The sequence below is a fragment of the Ornithorhynchus anatinus genome, chromosome 7 (genome assembly GCF_004115215.2).
Source record: "Ornithorhynchus anatinus isolate Pmale09 chromosome 7, mOrnAna1.pri.v4, whole genome shotgun sequence".
In the NCBI taxonomy this organism is placed as follows: Eukaryota; Metazoa; Chordata; class Mammalia; order Monotremata; family Ornithorhynchidae; genus Ornithorhynchus; species Ornithorhynchus anatinus.
Window position 1 is genome coordinate 82,054,728 of NC_041734.1, and position 23,097 is coordinate 82,077,824.

General features: G+C 63.2%; 2 protein-coding genes across 6 annotated transcripts in view; one reads left to right on the forward strand and one right to left on the reverse strand.

The window, feature by feature from the left end:
• STAT1 (signal transducer and activator of transcription 1) overlaps positions 1-15,426 on the forward strand; it is a 33,383-nt gene extending 17,957 nt beyond the window's left edge. For 2 of the 3 annotated variants that reach the window (XM_029069002.1, XM_029069003.1), the window contains exons 12-24: positions 398-427; positions 536-629; positions 4,685-4,726; positions 5,381-5,464; positions 6,443-6,541; positions 6,654-6,789; positions 7,020-7,072; positions 7,886-7,980; positions 9,546-9,685; positions 10,420-10,605; positions 12,019-12,094; positions 12,969-13,071; positions 14,284-15,426. In XM_029069002.1, coding sequence (XP_028924835.1) covers positions 398-427; positions 536-629; positions 4,685-4,726; positions 5,381-5,464; positions 6,443-6,541; positions 6,654-6,789; positions 7,020-7,072; positions 7,886-7,980; positions 9,546-9,685; positions 10,420-10,605; positions 12,019-12,094; positions 12,969-13,071; positions 14,284-14,307 — 1,162 coding nt within the window. In that variant the 3' untranslated portion in view covers positions 14,308-15,426. Of the gene's footprint in view, positions 1-397; positions 428-535; positions 630-4,684; positions 4,727-5,380; positions 5,465-6,442; positions 6,542-6,653; positions 6,790-7,019; positions 7,073-7,885; positions 7,981-9,545; positions 9,686-10,419; positions 10,606-12,018; positions 12,099-12,968; positions 13,072-14,283 lie in introns of those variants that run through there. The other variant, XM_029069004.1, reaches the window with a different exon arrangement.
• A 2,027-nt stretch (positions 15,427-17,453) lies between these two features.
• GLS (glutaminase) overlaps positions 17,454-23,097 on the reverse strand; it is a 74,434-nt gene continuing 68,790 nt past the window's right edge. For all 3 annotated transcript variants that reach the window (XM_029069952.2, XM_029069957.2, XM_029069956.2), the window contains 4 exons: positions 18,711-18,772; positions 18,085-18,161; positions 17,794-17,857; positions 17,454-17,639 (listed from right to left, as the gene is read on the reverse strand). In XM_029069952.2, the coding sequence (XP_028925785.1) occupies positions 17,477-17,639; positions 17,794-17,857; positions 18,085-18,161; positions 18,711-18,772 (366 nt within the window). In that variant the 3' untranslated portion in view covers positions 17,454-17,476. The remainder of the gene's footprint in view (positions 17,640-17,793; positions 17,858-18,084; positions 18,162-18,710; positions 18,773-23,097) is intronic.

Genomic DNA, 23,097 nt, shown 5'->3' on the forward strand with positions numbered 1-23,097 from the left:
GCTTAACAAATGCCATCATCATCATTAAAACGGGATGAAGACCGGGAGCCCCATGTGGGGCGAGCTGATTCCCTTCTATTTACCCCCAGCGCTTAGAACAGTGCTTCTTACCATTCCGGCGCTTAGAACAGTGCTTGGCACCTAGTAAGGGCTTAACAGATACTGTCATTATTATTATTATCACCTCGGGTGAGTCGCTTCACTTCTCCGGGCCTCGCTTCCCTCACCTGCAAAATGAGCATTCATCACCTGCCCTCCCTCCTACTTAAGACTGCGAAGGAACCCCACGAGGGACCTGACTTGCATCTACTCCAACGCTTAATGCAGTGCTTGGCACCTAGTGAGCCCTTAACAAATGCCACGATCAATAGTATCGTCTTTTTTTCTTTCTTCGCAGAGACGTGAACGAGAAGAACACCGTGAAAGGGTAGGCCGAGCCGCGGATTCCCACCATCTCGGGGGCGCTTTCTTTCTCTGGGCCGGACCGCGGCCGGTCCCCTCTCACGGGCCCCCGTCCCCTCCGACCCCGCCGCAGGTTCCGGAAGTTCAACATCCTGGGGACGCACACGAAAGTGATGAACATGGAGGAGTCCACCAACGGCAGCCTGGCCGCCGAGTTCCGCCACCTGGTAGGCGGGGGGACCCCGGGAGGGGAAGTCAACCCGATGCCCTTCAGTAGTACCAGTCGTTGGCATGTATTGAACGCGTGCCCTGTGAAGAACATTGGGCTAAGCGCTCGGGAGAGGACGGTGTCCCAGAAGAGTATAGTAGTAGACTGTGCGAGAAGCAGCGTGGCTTAGTGGAAAGATCCGGGCTTGGGAGTCAGAGGTCGTGGGTTCTAATCCTGGCTTCGCCACTTGTCTGCTGTGTGACTTTGGGCAAGTCACTTCACTTCTCTGGGCCTCAGTTCCCTCATCTGTAAAATGGGGATTGATCGATACATTAATTAACGATGGCATTTGTCAAGCGCTTACTATGCGCCAAGCACCGTTCTAAGCGCTGGGGGGCACAAAGTAATCAGGTTGTCCCTCGTGGGGCTCACAGTCTTCATCCCCATTTTCACCTGATGACCTTGTATCTACCCCAGCGATCAGAACAGTGCTTGGCACATAGTAAGCGCTTAACAAATACCATCATCATTATAATTATTATTATAGAGTGTGGATCGAGCACCTGCTAGGTGCAGAGCACTGGACTGAGCACCTGAGAGAGGACAGTGGAGTTAGCAGCTCTGGTCGCTGCCCTAAAGGGGTTTCCAGTCTACTGGGTGCCGAGCACTTGGACTGAGCGCTCGCAAGAGAGAAATAGAGACAGCAGCCAGGATCCCCGCCCTCAAGGAGCTTAATAGTCAGAACTGTAGTATTTGTTAAGCGCTTACTCTGTGCCAAGCACTCTACTAAGCGCTGGGGTGGATATAAGCAAATCAGGTGGGACACAGTCCCTGTCCCTCGGGGGGCTCACAGTCTTGATCCTCATTTTACAGATGAGGGAACTGAGGCACAGAGAAAACAAAAAATAAATAATGGCATTCGTTAAGCGCTTACTATGTGCAAAGCACTGTTCTAAGCACTGGGGGGATACAAGGTGATCAGGTGGTCCCATGTGGGGCTCCCAGTCTTCATCCCCATTTAACAGATGAGGTCACTGAAGCCCAGAGAAGTAAAGTAACTTGCCCAAGGTCACACAACAGACAAGTGGCGGGGCCGGGATTAGAACCCATCGGCCTTCTGACTCTCAGGCCCGTGCTCTGTCCACTACGCCAGTCTACTGAGTGCCGAGCGCTGGACTGAGCGCTTGGGAGAGTCCAGTAGAGTAGTCACGGTCTCTGCCCTCAAGGAGCTTCCTGTGTACGGAGCGCAGAACACCGGACTGAGGACTCGGCGAGAGTATCGCAGAGTGAGCTGACACGATCCTCGCCCCCTAGGAGCTCACAGTCTAGCAGGGGAGGACGGACGTTAAAATGAATTGAGAGTAGGGAGAAGCAACGGGGTTTAAAGGTATGGGCAGATGTGTCTTGCTAGGACGTGTATTTTGGAAGGGGGGCAGGGCGAGTCTCAAGGTTTCAGTGATGGGCCAAAGTGCGGAAGCGGCGGGAAGGAGAGAAAGCGAGTGGGGAGCTGGGAGATTCATCCGGGGAGACCTCCTGGAGGAGGTGTGATATTGGAAGGGCTTTGAAGATGGGGAGAGTCGGGGCGGAGGGAGGCGGCGCGGACAAGAAGTCAGTGCGGAGAGAGCCGAGAACGAGCCACAGTGAGGAAGTGGGTGTGAAAGGAGGGTAGTGGGTGTGAGCTGGGGCGGGGTGGGAGAGGAACGACTTTAGGCGGGAGGGAGAGGGAGCCGGTCGACTGACTTAAAGCCGACGGTGAGAAGCTCCCGCTGGATGCGGAGATGGTTGGGCAGCCGCCGGAGAGTTCTGAGGATTGGGGAGACGACGATTCAGAAAAATGAGGGAAGTAAGGACTGGAGAAGAGAGAAGCGGATAACAGAAGTCAAAGTCAGGGTAGGGCAAGTGCTTGGACCCGCATGGCGGGACACGAAAGGGCTTGGCTTAGTGGGAAGAGCCCAGGCCTGTGACCTCGGGCAAGTCACTGAGAACTTCCCTGTGCCTCAGTTTCCTCTATAAAATGGGGTTTCGATACCTGTTCTCCCTCTTGCTTAGAAGGTGAGCCCCAGTTGGGACGGGGACTCTGTCCCACCTGATTAACTCGGGTCTACCCAGTGCTTAGAACAGTGCTCGACACAGAGTAAGCGCGTGAGAAGTACCACACGAAAAAGTTTGGGTAGTTTGGAGGGGTAGATTCTGGAGACGTGAGAGAGAGATCTAACAGGTTTTGGAGGCTGAGCGAATACGGGGTCCGAAGGAGATGAGTCGAGGTTAACGTCCAGTCGACGAGCTCGGGAGACAGGAGGGTGGTGGTGTCTACGGGGATGGGAGAGTGAGAGGAAGGACAGGGATTGGGTGGGAAGGTGAGTTCGGTTTTGGATGTGTGAAGTTGGAGGCGTCGGCGGCACAGCCAAGTAGAGATGTCCCGAAGGCGGGAGGGATTGCGAGACTTGGGAGAAGTAGATTTGGGAATCATCCACATAGAGATGGGAGTTGAAGCCGTGGGAGCGAATGAGTTCTCCACGGGAGTGGGTGTAGAGGGGGAATTGAAAGGGACCGAGAACTGAGCCTCGAGGGACCCCCCACAGCTAGGGAGTGGAAGGCGGAGGAGGACCCCGTCAAGGAGACTGAGAAGGAGCGGCCAGAGAGCCAGGAGGAGAACCAGGAAAGGACGGAATCAGTGAAGCCGAGGTTGGATGACGTTTCCAGGAGAAGGGGGTGGTCCGCAGTGTCGAAGGCAGCCGAGAGGTCGAGGAGGATTAAGATGGAGTAGAGGCTGTTGGGTTTGACAGCAAGGAGGTCACTGGTGACCTTTGAGAGGGTGGTTTAGGTGAAGCGGAGCGGTCAAGGGGAGAATTGGAGAGCAAGAGGAGGCAGCAGGTGTAGGACAACTCGGTCAAGGAGTTCGGAGAGGAGTGGTAGGAGGGAGGGGGGACGATAACTGGAGGGAGGGATATTTGAGGACGGGGGAGACCTGAGCGCGTTTGAAAGCAGTAGGGAAGAAGCCACCAGAGAGTGAACAGTTGAAGATGGCGGTCAGGGAGGGAAGAAGGGAGGAGGCAAGCTCTTTGATAAGGTGTGACGGGACGGGGTCAGAGATGCGGGTGGAGGAGGTGGATTTTGAGAAGGCAGGAGATCTCCCCTTGAGATACTGCTGGGAAACATGGGAGGGACTGGAGAGGAGCAGGGGAGGTTTTCGGGAGATCCCGTCTGATGGTTTCAGTTTTCTCCGAGAAGGATGAGGCCGGGTCAGTAAGGGAAGAGATAGAAGGGAGGGTGGGGAAACGGGGAGCCCGAGGAGAGTTAAACGTCTGAAACAACTGGCCAGGGCAGCGGGCATGGGAGTCAGGGATGGAGAAATGATGTTGGCGGGCGGAGGAGAGGACAGAGTTAAAGCAGGCAGGACCGAATTCGAGGAGGAGGAGGTCGGCCTGGTATCGGGATTTCTGCCAGCAGCGCTCTGCGGCTCGTGCGCGGGAGCCGAGGAGGCGGATCGTGGAGGTGATCCGGGCCCGTGGCTTAGTGGAACGAGATCGATGAAGGGACAGGGGAGCGAGTGAGTTGAGTTCAGGAGAGAGCGTTCTATTGAGGCAGTGTTGCCCAGTGGCAAGAGCCCAGGCTTGGGAATCAGAGGACATGGGTTCTAATCCTGGCTCCGCCACTTGTCTGCTGTGTGACCATGGGTGAGTCACTTCACTTCTCTGGGCCTCAGTGACCTCATCTGTGAAATGGGGATTAAGGCTGTGAGTCCCACATGGGACAACCCGATTACCTCCTATCTACCCCAGTGCTTAGAACAGTGCTTGGCACGTAGTAAGCGCTTAACGAATACCATAGTTATTATTGATTGATGTGTTGATCGATGGACCAATTGATTTCTCAAAGGCTCAACGTGACCCCAAACTCCTGAGAAAGTCACTTTGTGTGTGGTGAGAGATGCCGTTTGTCTGTTGAGCGACTGAGTCTCTGTCGGCGGCGGGTCGGCCCCACCCCCCGTGCCCCCCGACCCCTAGCCGAGCTTGTCTTTCCTCGGGAAAGCGGTGGTTTTGTCCGATTCTCAGAGGCGCCTTTCTTTTACAGCAACTAAAGGAGCAGAAAAACGCAGGCAACAGGACAAATGAGGTGAGAGAAACCTTGGGCCCGGCCAGCGTCCCCCCCGAAAGGGTGTGAGCCCGGGCCGGCCGGAACCAGGGTCGTGGGCGTCGGTCCGGCTGGATGTCCTTGCTCGCTGGGAAGGGGCCTGGGCTCCGGTGAGAGCTGGACAGCTTCAGACTTGACCGTGGTCACCTCCCGCCGGGGACCGGGATCGAGTAGCTGTTGGAGGAGGGAGCGGGGCGGGGGACGACCATCACCTTCTCCCGCTGCTACCGCTGGGGAATGGGCCGGTTCAGGTCCACAGAGGGCCAGGGAATCCATTCCCGCACTCATCGGTTGTGTTGTGTGTGTACGTAGGTTCCCCTCTTCATTCATTCAAAAGTAATTACTGAGTGCTTACTATGTACGGAGCACTGTACTAAGCACTTGGAACGTACAGTTCGGCAGTCGGTCGGCCTGCGTACGTAGGTTCTCGTATTTACTGGTTGGCTTGTGTACGTAGGTTGTCCCGTTCGTTGGTTGGCTTGGGGGGGACACGCAGGTTCTCGTATTTACCGGTCGGCGTGTGTACGTAGGTTTTCACCCTCATTGGTTGGCTCGTGTCCGGAGGTTCTCGTATTTACTGGCTGTCTCGTGCGACTACGTAGATTCTCGTGCGAAGTGGTTGGCTTGTGTTGACAGGGTCCGCTGATCGTCACGGAAGAGCTCCACTCGCTCAGCTTTGAGACCCAGCTGTGCCAGCCCTCGCTGGTCATAGACATCGAGGTAAGAGCGGGCGGGCGGCCCGGGGCCCGAGGCCCGGCTGGGGAGGGCGGAGGAACCCCAGCCGCCTCTCCCGCCGTTTCCCGTCGGCTGCTTTGGGGCCGTCTCCGGCCCTAATTCAGAGCCGTCCGCCCGGAGGGCCCCCCGCGTGCCCTACCTGCCCTGTGTGCCCGCGGGGCGGCCGGAACCGGGCGACGTCTGTGCCACGGCTGAGCCCTCGCAACCTGCGGTGGGCTCACCGTGGCCACGTCTGGGTCACCGTCCCGCCGCCCCCCGGCCCCGCCTTCCTCGTCCTGGGCTCCTCTCCCGGAGGCTCTGCCGCCCAGGGCAGCCGCCCCAGCTCTCAGGCCCACCCAGGTGCCCAGGTGCCAGGCACGGAGGCCAACGGCCGCACCATCGCAGTTGGGTCCCGCTCGCCTCCCCCTTTCAACCCCAACCACAAGGCCACGGACCTGCTATTGCACGTGTCCGAGTGCCCCGGGACCGGGGCGCTCTGCCCGCACCAGGTCTCCGGCACAGCCCTCTGTCCGCACCGGACACTCGGTACAGTGCTCTGCCCACAGTAGGTGCCCAGTCCAGTGCTCTGATCACAGTGAACACTGCTCAAACACCGCTGATTCGAGTTCGGGCCCCTGGTTCCCACCGCCCCACAGCTCTGCTTCCTCTTCCAAAACCCCCCATCCCCGCCCCCTGCCCCGTCCTGCCCCGACCGCTACCCGTCCCTCCGCTGCAGGCATGAGCCCGCACAAAGCCGGGCCAGCCGACCGCGCAGACGGGACTACCCGTCGCCCGCCGGGGAGAGCCCGGGACGCCCAGCTCGGGAGGCCCGCGGGGGGCTCGCCCGCCCGTGTCCCCCCCGCGCCCTGTCCCTCCGCCATCCCACGGCCCGGGGCGCGGACGGATCGACCCCGGCGGGACGGGGGCATCTCCCGGCACTGACCAAGCGGGGCCGGGGCCTCCGCCCCCGTTTCCGTGTTTCAGACGACATCCCTGCCGGTGGTGGTGATCTCCAACGTCAGCCAGCTGCCCAGCGGGTGGGCCTCCATCCTGTGGTACAACATGCTGACCCGGGAGCCCAGGGTAAGGGCCGGGGCCGCGGGACCCGCTCCTTTCGTCGCGGCGGAGGTCGGGGGTGGGGCGCGGACCCCCCGGGGCCCGTCCTGAGGCCCGGCTCCTCGTGTTTCCCCCCCAGAACCTATCCTTCTTCCTGAACCCGCCGTACGCCCGCTGGGGCCAGCTCTCCGAGGTGCTGAGCTGGCAGTTTTCTTCGGTCACGAAGCGAGGCCTCCACGCCGACCAGCTGAGCATGTTGGGAGAGAAGCTCCTGGGTGAGGAGCCGAGCCCGGGCCGGCCGCCGACGGGAACGGCCCCGGGGCTTCCTCCGGCCCTCCCGCCTGCCCGCCTCTTCCTCGCGACTCGGAGCCGAGGGCGGCGGCGGCGGCCCCGACCCCTCGGGTGGCCTCTCGACGAGGGGGGCCGGGGGAAGTGGCTCCTCGAGGCCTCCGCCTCGGGCTCCCGAGTCGTGCCGCTGTCGTGACGTCGTCTCCGTTCGATTTAGGGCCCAACTCTGCCACCTCCGACGGCCTCATTCCCTGGCAGAGGTTCTGCAAGGTGAGCTGCCCCCGGGGCCTTGGCTCCGTCCTCTTCCCTGCTCCGCTCTGCTCCCAGACCTGCGGCCCCGTTCTCTCCGTTGGGTTCTCCCGGTGGTATTTATTGAACGCTTACCGTGTGCAGAGCTCTGTCCTAAGCTCTTGGGAGAGTACGAAATAAGAATAAACAGACACATCCCCCGCCCACAGGGAGATTCCCCGCCCGGCTCTGCCCCCGGGGCCGCGGCCTCATCCTCTTCCCCGTTCCACGCGGGCCCGCCATCTTCTTCACGGCTCAGCTCTGCTGCCCCGGTTCCGTCTCCTTCCCCTCCTCCGTTCCTGGAGCTGGGCTTGGAGCCGGAATTCTGGGGCACGGGGCTCTCCCGCTACTCTCCTACCCGCCCCCCAAAACACATACTCCCCGGGCTGGGGTCTCCACTGCCGCTCCCCTGACCCTCCCACCCCCGTTCCCCGGGCCGGGGTCTCGGCTCTGCCGGCACCGGGCGAATCACTCGCTCGGCACCGCTCTGCGCCGGACCCACAACCAGAATGCGCCGGGAAGGAGCAGGGGAGGCCGGGCCTCCCTTCTCCGTCGACCGCGAGGCCAAGGGCTTGCACCTCCGTCCGGCTACCGGGCCCCGGGTCCGTCCGGAGCCCCCTCCGGTCCTAGTGCTCCCGGGGGCAGGAGACCATTCGCCGGACACAGCGTGGCGGACCTGCGGCGACGGGCGAACGGGTGGAGAGCGTGTGCTGACCACGGGCTGGCCACGGGCCCAGACGGCCCAAGCGCAGACGGCTCCCGCCGCCCGACATCGGCGCATTTTTTTTTTTTCAGGAAAATATAAACGACAAAAATTTCCCCTTCTGGCTGTGGATCGAGAGCATCCTGGAGCTCATTAAGAAACACCTATTGTGCCTTTGGAATGATGGGTAATTAACCAGGCTGCCCCGGGACTAGGGGGAGGGAGGACCTATGACCCCGGCCGCCCCAGAATAATAACGATGGTATTTGGTAAGCGCTCACTATGGGCCGAGCACTGTTCTAACCGCTGGGGTGGATACGAGGTAATGAAGTGGAAGGGTCGGGGGGGCGGTGAGGGCTTGTCCTTGTAGCTCAGTGGAAAGAGCCCGGGCCTGGGAGTCAGAGGTCATGGGTTCGAATCCCGGCTCTGCCACTTGTCAGCTGGGTGACTGGGCGAGTCACTTCACTTCTCTGTGCCTCAGTGACCTCATCTGCAAATGGGGATTAAGTCTGAGCCTCACATGGGACAACCTGATTACCCTGCATCTACCCCAGCGCTTACCACAGTAAGCGCTTAATAAATGCCAACATCATTATTATTATTATTATTATTGTCCTCTCCGTAGGGGAGCTGCTATGGAGTGTGTGTAGGGACGTGTGCTCGGGCGAGCGTGGGAGTGAGTGTGTGCAATCAGTGGCATTTATCGAGCGCTAACTGTGTGCAGAGCACTGTACTCAGCGCTTGGGAGAGTCCAACACAACAGAGATGGTCGATACCTTCCCCGCCCACGAGGAGCTTCCAGTCTAACGCGAGGGACCGTCACACTCAGAGAAGCATCTCAAGCAGCAGGCTGGCCTAGTGGAGAGAGCCAGGCCTGGGAGTCGGGAGGACCTGGGTTCTAATCCCAGCTCTGCCACCTGTCTGCTGTGTGACCTTGGGCAAGTCAGTTCACTGGGCCTCAGTTCCCTCACCTGGAAAATGGGGACTGAGACGGTGAGCCCCAGGTGGGTCAGGGACTGTGTCCAACCTGATTACTTTGTATCTTTCCCAGCGCTTAGAACAGCGTTTGGCACAGATGAGGTAGCTGAAGCACCGAGAAGTAAAGTGACGTGCCCGAGGTTACAGAGCAGATAAGTGGCAGAGCCGGGATCAGAACCCAGGTCCTCCCGACTCCCAGGCCCGGACTCTGACCGTTAGAGCACGCCGCTTCTCTGTTAAGTGCTTACTCTGTGCCGGACACTGTAATAAGGTCTAATGTAGATATAAGATATCCGGGTTGGACACGGTCCCTGTCCCACGTGGGGCTCTTCATCCCCATTTTACAGATGGGGTAACTGAGGCCCAGAGAAGGGAAGTGACTTGCCCACAGTCACCCAGCTGACGAGTGGCGGAGCCGGAATACGAACCCATGACCTCCGGCCTCTTGCCACTGAGCCACGTCGCTTCTCTGTTGCATTTTTAACCTCAAAGGGAGGATGGCCACCTCGGCGCCGGGGGCTCGGTGGTGTCAGGGAGTTGCGGGGGAGGAAAACCCGGCTGTGCCCCCTCTCCCACCTTTTGCCCACGGTGCGGAGAGACAGAGACAGAGAGACGGACATAGAGACAGGGGGGATGGAGGTGGAGGGAAGACCGCCGTCGGAGACTCGGTCATTTGAAATCCAAGTTTCCGAGACCCTCGCGGGTTCCTGGAAGGCGGAGCGGGGCCCCCGGGGCGGGGCCGGGCGCTCACGGGCACCGCTCTGCCCGCCCCAGCTGCATCATGGGCTTCATAAGCAAGGAGCGCGAGCGAGCCCTGCTGAAGGACCAGCAGCCCGGAACCTTCCTGCTGCGCTTCAGCGAGAGCAGCCGGGAGGGGGCCATCACCTTCACCTGGGTCGAGAGGGCCCAGAACGGTCAGTGGGGCGGGCGGGTGGGGCGCGGGAGGTCAGCGGGGTGGCCGCGGGGGGCACGGGCGGCCTGGGAGATCGGTCGGGCGGCCGCGGGTGTGGTGGAGCTCGGTCGCTCCGTCGGGCGGCCGAGGAACTGGGCGGCGATCGGACGGTCGGTCAGCACGTCCTCGCTGGGGCCCGGGAGGGTCGGCTGGGTGGCCTCGGGGGTGGGGCCCGGGGCGGTCGGGGGGCGTCAGTCGGGCAGCCTTGATGGGGGCGACCCGGGACGGTCAGTTGGGCAGCAGCGGGGGGACCGGGGGTGGAGCGTGGGATCGTCAGTTGGGTTGTCTGCACAAGGTGGGGTGAGAGGGGGCGTGGAGAAGGCTCAGAGCGGGCGGGCCTCCGGGGGCCGGGGCCGGGCAGGTCTCGGGAAGAGCGGCAGGCCGGGGCGGAGGAGGCCCCGGGGCCGGGCTGGGGGCTCGTCGTCCGTCTCGGGCCGCTCCGCTTTACCTCTCGCCCCCCGGAGGGGTGTACCGAGCGCCCGCCCGCCCGCCTGTGCCGGCCGCCGGGAGCCGAGCCCCCCACGGCCCGGGCCGAGCGCGGGGGCGGCAGCGATCCGGCCGTCCCCCGCCCGGGCGGCTCGTCGGGGGCTCCCGGGGCTCACCTGTCGCTGTGTGTGTGTGTGTGTGCGTGCGCGCGCACGCCTGTCCCCGCGTCCCTCCGGGCGTCCGCGCGTGGGTCCCCGCGTCGGCCGGCAGAGGCTCAGTTCCACGCGGTGGAGCCGTACACGAAGCGGGAGCTGTCCGCCGTCACCTTCCCGGACATCATCCGCAACTACAAGGTCATGGCGGCCGAGAACATCCCCGAGAACCCCCTCAAGTACCTGTACCCCAACATCGACAAAGACCACGCCTTCGGCAAGTACTACTCCCGGCCCAAGGAAGGTGAGCGCCCCCCCGGCCCCCGGGGCCCCCCGTCCCCTCCCCAGCCGCCGCGGGGCTCCCCAGAAGCCGTGGGGCTCGCACACCTCGCTCCCCGGCGACCGCAGCGCTAACGTGCCCGTTCCCCTGGCGACTGCTGGGCTCCCACACCCGATTTCCCCGGCAACCACGAGGTTCGCACACCTTGCTCCGTGGCAACTAGACTGTCGGCCCGGTGTGGGCGGGGAACGTCTCTATTGCTGAATTGTACTTTCCAAGCGCTTTCTACAGTGCTCTACACACAGTGAGCGCTCAGTAAATACGATCGAATGAATGAACTACACCGTGAGCTCCTCGCGGGCAGGGAATGTCCCTTTATTGTTCTACCGTACTCTCCCAAGCGCTTAGTACAGTGCTCTGCACACAGTAAGCGCTTAATAAATACAATTGAATGAATAAGTACGATTGAATGAACTATAGAGCTAACATGCCTGTTCCCCTGGCAACTGCAGGGCTCTCTTACTTCGTTTCCCCAGAAACTGCGGGGCTCACACACCTTGCCTCCCTGGCTACCATACGTGGCTCAGTGGAAAGAGCCCGGGCTTGGGCTTCAGGGGTCATGGGTTAATAATAATAATAACGTTGGTATTTGTTAAGCGCTTACTATGTGCCGAGCACTGTTCTAAGCGCTGGGGTAGACATAGGGGAATCAGGTTGTCCCACGTGGGGCTCACAGTCTTAAACCCCATTTTACAGATGAGGGAACTGAGGCACAGAGAAGTTAAGTGACTTGCCCACAGTCACACAGCCAACAAGTGGAAGATCTGGGATTCGAACTCATGAGCCCTGACTCCAAAGCCCGTGCTCTTTCCATTGTTCTAATCCCGGCTCTGCCGCTTGTCAACTGTGTGACTTCGGGGACGTCACTTCACTTCTCTGGGCCTCAGTTATCATCTGTCAAATGGGGATGAAGACTGTGAGGCCCACGTGGGACGACCTGATCACCTTGTATCCCCCCCCAGCGCTTAGAACAGTGCTTCGCACATAGTAAGCACTTAAATGCCATCATTATTACTATTATTATTATTGCCATAGCGCTAACACGCCCGTTCCCCTGGCAACTGCTGGGGTCCCGCGCCCGGTTTCCCCGGCGACGGCGGGGCTCACACACCTGCCTCCCTGGCAACTCTGGGGCTCACAGACCTGTTCCCCCGGCAACCGCAGGGCTCAAACTCCTTGCCCCCTGGCAACCGCGGGGCCCGCGTGCCGGTTCCCCGGGCGGTGGCGGGGGGCCCCGTCCAACCCACCCACCTCAAGGGCAGAGGTTGAGCGGGTGAGCCACGGGGAGGGGGCGGGGGGGGTCTGTCGGGCAGGGACGACGGCGGGGGGTGACGGCCGGGGGTGACCGCCGGGGACCGGGGTCCGTCTGCCCCTCAGCCCCGGAGCCGATGGAGCTGGACGGCCCCAGGGGGACCGGCTACATCAAGACCGAGCTGATCTCCGTGTCCGAAGTGTAAGTCGGGGGCCGGGTCGGGGTGGCCGCTTGGGCCTCGCCGCGTCCGCAGGGGGTCTGTAGTCCGGGGCCGGGGGGCGGGGACCAGAAGGAGCCAGCGCGTCGAGCCCGGCGGGGGGTGTGGACCCCGGCCTCTTCCCCGGGGAGGCGGCCCGCGGGGTGAGGACGGGTGGGGCGCGGCTGAGAAATCCACCCCTTTCCCTCCGTCACTCGGGGGCATTTGCTGAGCGGCCCCCTGATGCGGAGCGCTGCGGTGAGCACCTGGGGGAGGACGGCGGCATTAGCAGATTCGATCCCCGCCCTCGGGGAGCTGACGGTCTGCGGTGTGCAGAGCACTGTGCTGAGCGCTTGCAAGAGGACAACAGGAGGAGCTGACGCAGTCCTGGCTCAGGGGAAGCTGACAGTCTGCTGTGTGCAGAGCGCTGAAATGAGCACTGCGGCGAGGACAATAGAGTGCCCGGAGAGCCCAAGCGACCCGCCTCAGGTCGCACAACGAAGCTGGGCTGCCCGGGCCACCACAGGTGAAGAGCAGCCCGGCCTAGCGGGTAGAGCCCGGGCCTGGGAGCCAGAAGGACCTGGTTTCTAATCCCGGCTCCGCCCCTTGTCTGCTCTGTGACCTTGGGCGAGTCGCTTCACTTCTCTGGGTCTCCGTTCCCTCCTCTCTAAAGCGGGGATGAAGAGTGTGAACCCCGGGCGAGACAGAGACCGTGTCCAACCTGGGTATCTCGCCCAGCGCTTAGAACGGTGCCCGGCATATAGGAAGCGCTTGACAAATTCCGTAAAGGAGGAGAAGGGTGGGACAGCCGAGGGTCCCAGGGGGCCCAGGGAAGAGGGGCGTGGGTCGGCGGTGGCTGACGGCAGTGTCGTCGCGCAGCCACCCGTCCCGGCTCCAGACGCCCGACAACCTCCTGCCCATGTCCCCCGAGGAGTACGACGAGGTGTCCCGCCTGGTGGGGCCCGCCGAGATCGACACCGTGGTGAGGGCCCGGCTGGGCGCGCCATCGGGGCGGGGGGACCGGACCCGGGGCCCGGGGGGCCGGGGCGGGGAGGAGGACGGGCAGCGGGAAGCCGGGGAGGGGGACCGGCTCAGCTGGGGGCCGCGGGCCGGGGGGTGGGGGTCCCCGGGGAGCGGGAAACGGAGCGGCATGTAGAAGCAGCATGGCGTGGTGGATAGAGCACGGACCTGGGTCCTAATCCCGGCTCCGCCCCTTGTCTGTTCTGTGACCTGGGGCCAGGTTTGGTTTTTTTTTGGTATTTAAGCGCTTACTATGTGCAGAGCACTGTTCTAAGCGCTGGGGTAGATACAGGTCAATCGATTAGACCGTGCGCCCGTCCAACGGCAGGGACCGTCTCTATCTGTTGCCGACTCGTTCATTCCAAGCGCTTAGTACAGTGCTCTGCACCTAGTAAGCGCTCAATAAATAATGTTGAATGAATGAAAGGTTGTCTCACGTGAGGCTCACAGTCTTCATCCCCATTTTGCAGATGAGGTAACTGAGGCCCAGAGAAATTAAGTGACTTGCCCACAGTCACACAGCTGGCAAGCGGCAGAGCCGGGATTCAAACCCATGACCTCTGACTCCCAAGCCCGGGCTCTTTCCACTGAGCCACGCTGCTTCTCAAGTCAGTTCACTTCTCTGGGCCTCGGTTCCCTCATCTGTATAACGGGGATGGAGACCGTGAGCCCCACGTGGGACAGGGACTCTGTCCAACCGATTGGCTTGTATCCACCCCGGCGCTTAGCACGCTGCCCGGCACCTAGTAAGTGCTTAACAAATACCGTAAATACCACAATTAGGGAAGGCTTTCTGGCGGACGGGGCTGTGCAGAGGGGGAGAGCTGGGGGTATTCATTCACTCCAGCGCTTAGAACAGCGCGTGGCCCATTGTAAGCGCTAAACAGATACCATCGTTATTATCCGATCGTATTTATCGAGCGCTTACCGGGTGCGGAGCGCCGTGCTAAGTGCTCGGGGGAGGACGGTAGAACAACAGACACGTTCCCTGCCCACAGGCAGGCCCGGGGGGTGTTCAGCCGGTCCAGGTGGCTGGTGGGGGTGAGGACGGGTGGCCCGGCCCCCACCCGCCGGGTCCGGGGGTCCGCGTCGGGCTCGGGCTCCGACGGCGGGGTCCCCGGGGGTCCCCCGCGGGGTCGGGCTGGGGTCAGCTAACGGGCCGCCACCCCCTCAGATGAACGCAGCCTACCGGACCTGAGCCGGCCCGCCGCCGGGGCGAGCCGCGGGAACCCGGCGCCGCCGCCCGGGGCGGCCGCGGACTCCTGCTGCCTCGAGGCGCCCCCGCCCCCGTCCCACCCCGCCCCCACGTCCCGCTCCGGGCGGCGCCGCCCCGAGCCGCCTGGCCGGAGACGTGACCTGGACTCGCCGGCCGGCCTCCCGCCTCCCGCCCCGCCCCGCCCGCTGTCCCGCTCGCTGTCCGGCCAGCTGGCCCTCGCTCCCCACCCCGCCTCCCAGGTGGACTGGGAACCGGTGGTCGTTACTGGGTCCGATCTCCAAGTCCTCAAGGTACGAGGTGGTGCGTGTGTGTGTGTGTGTGTGAAAGAGATGCCCCCTCTGGGGGAGGGGAGGGGGACCAAGCGGGAGCTTCCAGTGGCCCCAGCCCAGGGTGACGACGAGACAGACACGCGCTCCGCCAGTTCGGGCCCGTGCCCCCTCCCCGGCCCCCGCAGGCTGGCCGGTCAGCCCGGCGACCGCAGACACCGCGGCCCCGAGAGCACCCGGGGGGGGGGACGGGGATCCCGATCCGGCCCCTCGTCCCGGATTCCCCAACCTCGGACGAACCCCCGCTCGGGCGCGACCTCACGGCGGAGCCCCACCCCGGCCCCCGCGGAGCCGAAGCCGAGCGCCCGCCACGTACCGACCCCCGGACGGAGCGCCCGCCGGCTACGGAGACCGGGCCGTGACGCCCACCGCCCCTGGGGCCAGGGTGCCGGGGTGGAGCGCCTGAGAGAGGACTCCCGCCACACTGCAAAAACGCGAAACGTTTGCCCAGACGAGACCAGACCAGACGGGAATCCTGGCTCCGACGGGACGTGTGCTAGCCGCCGCCACACGCAGCACGTGCGGTCCAACGGACGACGTGGGTGTGACCCAGTGGAGCACACGTGCCGCATACGTGCCCAAGCCCGTGCGTGCGTGTGGGGATTGGGGGGGGGGTCTCTTCGTGCCTCACGGTTTGTCCTTCCACCCACCCGGGGTGCGGCGCCAGCCGCCAGCTTCTGTTGCCACGGCACTTTGCTTTACGGTGGACAGACGGACGGACGTGCGGCCGTCCTGCCTATTTATCGTCATCTCATTAAACCGTCTCCCAACTTCGGCTGCGGCGTCCGCTGCCCCCCCGCCCGCGACCCGTGCTGGAGCCGCGTCGCTCTCCGTCCCGGGGACGGACGGCGGAGTCGGGGGTCCCCGGTGGGTAGGGTGGCCCGGCCGGATGCGGGGGTTTGGGCCCGTGCCAGGGGTGGGGGTCCCGGGGACCGCGGGGGCGAGACTACGCCGTTGACCCGAAGCACCTCGGGGTCGCAGGGCCCGGAACTGTAACCGACAAAGTCCCGGGCCCTCCCGGGGCTCCCGTGGGACCCCTACACCCTCCCAACATTTGTGCCACCCCCCCGCTGTGCCTGTGCGGCCCGTAGTGCCCACCCCTCTGAGACACACACACACACAGCACCCTCTCTACTCACCCACCCACTCGGCCACCTTCACTTCTTCTGTCCGGGGCCTCCTCCCCTCACACCCGCTTGGGGCCAGCACCCGGTCTGGTCGGCGGGGGCGGCCCAGGAAAATCAGGGCGGGCCCCTCCCTCTCCCGCCACCCACTGCGGGGACCCCGAATGGGGGCACCAACCTGCTTGGGGTGGAAACGCATCCGCCCCCGGGGGGTCTCCACCGAGCAGAACCTTAGGCGCTCTCCGGTCCGGACCCACCCAGTGGGCCTGAGGCGTCCGTCCGTCCAAGCGTGCGCCGGCCGGCCCACCGGGCTCCAGCCCCCGAGCGTTGAGTGGGGACGCCGCGGCCGCCCTGGGGTCCGGGGCCGGGTCCTTTCCGGCCGCCCGGCCCACGTAACCGCCCACCGGGCCGGACGGGGCAGCGGTCCGGGAGGACGGACGGACGGTCGGCCAACCCCGCGGGGAGCCGGGTGGGACACAAGGATGGGGCCGAGCTGGTCAGACACTCCTTTATTTGGCCGGAGGACGCAGCGAGCTCTGATTTCGCGGACAACGAAGACGGCCCCGCTTCTGAATGTGATCACGGCTCCCGCGCCTGATCGGTCTGAGCGGCGGGGGGGGGGGGCCACGGGAAGCGACAACGACCGCCGCCGGGCACCTCGCCCACCCGGCGGGGCGGTCCGCAACGGGGAGCGGGGCGGGGGGCGGGGACAGCCGGGAGGCAGGGGAGATGGGGTGCCGAGAGCGGGGAGGGGGTCCTCGGGGACCCCGGCGGGGGCAGCCGCTGCCCCACGAGAACAACTCCGCCTCCCCCGCTGGGGTCTCCGGACCAGCGGCGACCACCGTCCGACGGGCGGGGGCTCGGCGCGGTGGGCCGGGGAGGGGCCGGGGAGGGCCGGAGGGGGCCCGACGGTGTGAGGGGGTGGGCGCCGGGTACCGCGGGGGTGGGGGGAGGGCAGCGGGGGCTCTGAGGGCCCTCCCCTCCGCAGCCGGAGGGGACGACCCCCAGCTATCTCACTAGCGGAGGAAGCCGAGAAGGCCGGGGCGGCCGGCCGGCCACCGGAGCCGAGCTAATCCGCCTCGCCCAGAAGGCCCCTCGTGGCCTCCCTCGGGTGGCTGGGGGGCTGGCATCATCCCGGAGGGGCGGGGGAGGGGGCGGGGCAGGGGGGCGGGCAGCACACGGTGAAGGGCGGCAGCGCCGGGTTGCGGTGGGGGTCGGGGGCCGTGCGCCCAGCCCGGGCCGCCCCCAGACCCCCGGCCCGCCCGGGAATGTGAAAGTTCGGTGCCTTTTGGTCAGAAGGGGCCGCTCCCGAACGTCGACGGTCCGGGCCGAACCGGCCTCCGTCTCCGCCCTCCGTCTCCGCCCTCCGGGCCCGCCCCGGCCCCGGCCCCCCACCCCGGGGCGGACGACGCCGACCCAACCCGGCCCTCCGGCCCCCCGTGGGTGGGCCCGGCCCGGTCCCGCTGGGACACGGGGCTTTGGGGGGCGGGGAGGCCGGCTCCGCGGGGGGGCACGGGCCACCCCCGGCCCCGGGGCCCAGCTGCAGCGCCGAGGTCGCACGAAGGACGGACTCACGAATAAATTAGGAAGACGACGGCGAGGGCGGCCTCGGCCTCCGCCTCACGCGGCAGGAAGCGACGTTGCTCACACGGCGGGGGGGGGGGGGGGGGGGGGCGGGGGGGCGGGGAGGGCCGGGGGCGGCTACAACAGCCCGTCCAGGTTCTTGTGCGCCGTCTGGCTGCCCTGGGCGCCGTCGTGGCCGGCGTCTCCGGGCGGCGTGTACTGGACCTGGTATTCCTGCAGGATCTTGAACACGTCGTGGTGGCCAAAGTGCAGCGCCTCGTCCATCGGCGTGTTGTTCCACCTGCAGCGAGGGCAGCGCGGCGTCCACGCGGGTGCCTCGGGGCGGGGACGCGGGGGAGGGTCCCGCTCCGCCTCCCGCCTCCCTCCCGCCGGACCCGGGGGGGGGGGGGGGGGGGGGTGTCCGTGGGAGCCGGGGCGGGCGGGGTTGGACGCACCTGTCCTTGGGGAAAGGGTTGACCTTGCAGGCCTCCAGCAGGAACTTGACGACCTCCACGTGCCCTAGAAACGCACGGAGACCGCTGAGCGCGGGGGGGCCGGGCCCGGCACTGCCGGGCTCAGAGGGCACCCGTGGGCTCGGTGTTCACACACGCACAGGCTCAGTGGGTACACGGGCTCGATGAACCCGCACGGATACGGGACACACACACACGCTCAGGGGGCACATCTCTACGAGCGCGCCGACGGACGTGGGCCGAGGGGGGACACGCGGGCGGGGCGGGCGGTACCTTCAGCGGCGGCGACGTGGAGGGCGGTGCGGGAGTCATAGTCACGCTGTTCCATGTCCATGGCCGACAGGGCGAACCTGGGGAGCGGCAGCGGAGCCCCCTCCCACAACCGCACGCCGCTCGGGCCTCGCCCCCTCCCCGGACCGCCCCCCTCCTCCGCCCCCCAACGTCTCCCCGGGTCTGCTGCGCGACCTGGGACGGGTCGCTTCGCTTCTCCGCGCTTCAGTTACCTCATCTATAAAACGCACATCGTCCCACTTGGGACGGGGACCGCGTCCGATCCGATTTGCTTCTATCCACCCCAGCGCTTAGTACAGCGCCCGGCGCATGGTAAGCACTAAACGAATCCTACGACCGTGATTATCATCATCGATCTCCCGGATGCTTTCCTCTCCCCCCGGCCCAGAGCGGAGGGGTCAGCGGGCCGGTCCCGGCCCTCCCCACTCCGCCCACCCCCCAGGCCGCCACGCCGACCCGCCGGGGCCGCGACCGGGATGGAGCGCACGGGTTCCGGAACCCGGCCGTGGCCTCGGAGGGAGCTGGCGTGTGCGTGCCTGCACGTGTGCGTGTGGCGGGGGGATGAGGGGGGCGCGGCGGAGCCGGCGGGCGTGCACGGAGCGGCTCACCTGCGCAGGGCGGACACGTCTCCCGTGTAGGCGGCGAACAGCAGGTTGATGACGGACTTCACCTGCGAAGGAAACGGGGTTTCTGGCACCGACTCCCACTCCTCGGGGTGGGCCCCGGGGTCGGGGGGCCGGGGAGGCCGCGAGGCTCAGAGATGCCCGCTCTGCTCCCCGGGGCTCCTTCCCTCCCTCCCTCGGAGCAAGCCCAGTGGGCCGCCAGGCGGGCAGACCCTCCCCCTGCCCCCTCGACACTCGAGGCAGGGCCCCGCTCTTTCTAGGGGCGCTCAGTCAGGGCCCCGCCTCTGCCCCGATGACCTGCTCTTCCCATGACTGCTGAATAATAATAATAATAATGTTGGTATCTGTTAAGCGCTTACTATGTGCAGAGCACTGTCCTAAGCGTTGGGGTAGACACAGGGGAATCAGGTTCTCCCACGTGGGGCTCACAATCTTAATCCCCATTTTACAGATGAGGGAACTGAGGCACAGAGAAGTTAAGTGACTCGCCCACAGTCCCAGCTAAGTGGCAGAGCTGGCATTCGAACCCATGACCTCTGACTCCAAAGCCCTCGCTCTTTCCACTGAGCCACTCTGCTTCTTATACAGGTTGTCCCATGTGAGGCTCACAGTCTTAATCCCCATTTTACAGATGAGGTAACTGAGGCACCGAGAAGTTGTGACTTGCCCAAAGTCACATAGCCGACAGGTGGTGGAGCCGGGACTCGAACCCATGACCTCTGACTCGCCAGCCCGTGCTCTTTCCACTGAGCCACGCTGCTTCTCTGAAGCCCTGACCTGCTCTTTTCAGGAGTGGGGACCCAGGGCAGGGACGAAGGACACGAGGGGTGGGGTGGCAGGGCAGGGGACGCAGGGCAGGGACGAAGGACACGAGGGGTGGGGCGGCAGGGCAGGGGACATGGGACAAGGATGAAGGACACGAGGGGTGGGGCCGCAGGGCAGGGGACCCAGGGCAGGGGACCCAAGGCAAGGACGAAAGACACGACGGGCGGGGCCGCAGGGCAGAGGACACAAGACAGGGACGAAGGACACGAGGGGTGGGGCCGCAGGGCAGGGGACACGGGGCAGGGACGAAGGACACGAGGGGTGGGGCCGCAGTGAGGGCAGGGGACACGGGGCAGGGACCCGGGACCAGGGACACAGGACCTGGGGCGGCGGAGACCCTCCCTCTGGAATCCATCTTAATAATAATAATAGTAATGTTGGTATTTGTTAAGCGCTTACTATGTGCCGAGCACTGTTCTAAGCGCTGGGGGAGATACGGGGTAATCAGGTTGTCCCACGTGAGGCTCACAGTTAATCCCCATTTTACAGATGAGGGAACTGAGGCCCAGGGAAGTTAAGTGACTCGCCCACAGTCACAAAGCTGACAAGTGGCAGAGCTGGGATTCAAACTCATGACCTATGACTCCCAAGCCCGGGCTCTTTCCACTGAGCCACGCTGCTTCTCTTGCTGCCATCCGTGGCCACCTTCTCCCCGGATCCTCTCCCGGGACCCTCTGTAGGAGCCTCCAGATCAGATTGATTTGGGGGGCGGGGGTGGCCACCAGGCCCTTCCACTGGCGCCCCAAAACTCCGACACACACACACCGGACACACTCAACACGCAAGGAAGCCCGACGATTAGACCGTGAGCCCGTCAATGGGCAGGGATTGTCTCTATCCGTCGCCAAACTGTCCATTCCAAGCGCTTGGTACAGTGCGGAGCAAGCGCTCAATAAATACTACTGAATGAATGACAGGAGCCGTGCGGCACGGGGGCCGGCGGGAAGAGGCCGGCGATGAGCCGGCGAGGACGGAGCGGCCTCCTCCCTCCCCCCGCGATCCGGGAGGGACGACGACGGCGGGCCGGCCCCCGGGAGGACGCCGGGAGGCCCCCGCGGGCCGACGCGCGACCCGCTGCCAACCGGCCGACCCCGACACGGGTCCGGCGGGGGACGTCTCCGCTCAGAAAACAGACCGGAAACTCAACTCGACGTTCCCCCCGAGCCCCGGCCGCCGACACGCAGACGGGTCGGGAGCTGCTGACGGACCAACGGGGAACCCGGGAGAATGGGGCGGCTCCAATCGATCAGTCGATCAATCAATCAATGGTATTTTCTAAGCGAGAGGAGAGCACTGTCCTAAGCGCTTGGGAGAGCATAGTACAACTGAGTTGGTAAACACGATCCCTGCCCTCAAGGAGTTTACGCTGCCAGTCCCGGCACCGGTGACAACGGGCAAGAGATGGGGGGGGGGGGTCCCATTTAATAATAATTACGGTCTCTGCGAAGCGCTTACTATGCGCCGAGCACCGTTCTAAGCGCTGGGGTAATAATAATGCTGGTATTTGTTAAGCGCTTACTATGTGCAGAGCACTGTTCTAAGCGCTGAGGTAGATACAGGGTAATCAAGTTGTCCCACGGGAGGCTCACAGTTAATTCCCATTTTACAGATGAGGGAATTTAGGCCCAGAGAAGTGAAGTGACTTGCCCACAGTCACACAGCTGACAAGTGGCGGAGCAGGGATTCGAACCCATGACCCCGGCTGGGGTAGACAGGTTGGACCCAATCCCTGTCCCACATGGGCTCACAGCCTTAATCCCCACTAAACCATGCCGCTTCTCTGTCCTAAAACAGCATCATTCCATCAGATGGAGTCTTTGTCATTTTACAGATGGAGAAACTGATGTCCTGATAAGTGCAGTGACTTGTCCAAGGTCACACAGAAGGCAAGTGGTGGAACCGGGGAGAAGCAGCATAACCTAGTGGATAGAGCCCGGGCCTGGGAGTCAGGTTCTAATCCCCGCTCTGCTGCTTGTCTGCTGTTTGACCTCGGGCAGGTCACTTCACTTCTCTGGGCCTCAGTTCCCCCATCTGGAAAATGGAGACTCAGACCGTGAGCCCCTTGTGGGACATGAACGGTGTCCAACCTGATTAGGTTGTATCTAACCCAGTACTTGGTAAAGTGCCTGCCACCTAGTAAGTGCGGGGGAAGCAGCGTGGCTCAGTGGAAAGAGCCCGGGCTTGGGAGTCAGAGGTCATGGGTTCGAATCCCTGCTCTGCCACTTTTCATTCATTCATTCAATAGTATTTATTGAGCGCTTACTATGTGCAGAGCACTGTACTAAGCGCTTGGGATGAACAAGTCGGCAACAGATAGAGACGGTCCCTGCCGTTTGACGGGCTTACAGTCTAATGGGGGGGGGGGGGGGGGAACGGGGGACACACTTGTCAGCTGTGTGACTGTGAGCAAGCCATGTAACTTCTCTGTGCCTCAGTGACCTCATCTGTAAAATGGGGATGAAGACCGTGAGCCTCACGTGGGACAACCTGATGACCCTGTATCTCCCCAAGCGCTTAGAACTGTGCTCTGCACATAGTAAGCGCCTAACAAATACCAACATTAAGTGCTTAACAAATACCATTAAAAACAAAACAAAAGCCGGAAATAGAACTCAGGTCCCCTGACCCCAGGCCCAAGCTCCTCCTACCGCAGATTGTAAGCTCCTTGTGGGCAGGGAATGTGCCTCTTTATTGTCACAGTGTACTCTCCCAAGCGCTTAGTACAGCACTCTGCAGGCGGTAAGCACTCAATAAATACCACTGACTGAACAGATCAACTAACTACCCGGCCGAGCTCGGCCTCTGACACGTTTTGAGACTTTGAGCAAATCAAAGAACTTCTCCCTCTCAGACTGTGAGCCCCGTGGGGGTCGGGGACTGTGTCCGATCGCATTATCTTGGATCTACCCTAGGGTGTAGCACAGTGCTCGGTGCATAGGAGGGGCTGAACCCACCTTAATTAACTAGACATCCATCTAGGACAGGTTGTCCCTTACTGGTCTAAAACTACAGGCCCAGGGGCAAATAATGATGTCGGTATTTGTTAAGCGCTTTCTATGTGCCGAGCACTGTTCTAAGCGCTGGGGTAGATACAGGGTCATCAGGTTGTCCCATGTGGGGCTCACACTTCTAATCCCCATTTTCCAGATGAGGTAACTGAGGCACCGAGAAGTGAAGCGACTCACCCAAAGTCATACAGCTGACAGGTGGAGCCGGGATTCGAACCCATGACCTCTGACTCCTAAGCCCGGGCTCTTTCCGCTGAGCCACGCTGCTTCTCGGTATCCCAGCCCCCTCCCATTGCTGGGGTGAGGGGCTTCAGACCTTTGTAAACAAGGCCAGGACACATGGGAACATTTTTGTTTTTTTTGTTCTGTTTTGTAATGGTACTTGTCAAGCGCTCACTACGTGTCAAACAGTGCTCTAAGCACTGGGGTGAGTACAAGTTAAACCGCTTGGACACGGTCCCCATCCCGCACGGGGGCTCACGGTCTAAGCAAGCGGGAGAACGGGCTTTTAATCCCCATTTTACAGTTCCTAGCTTGTA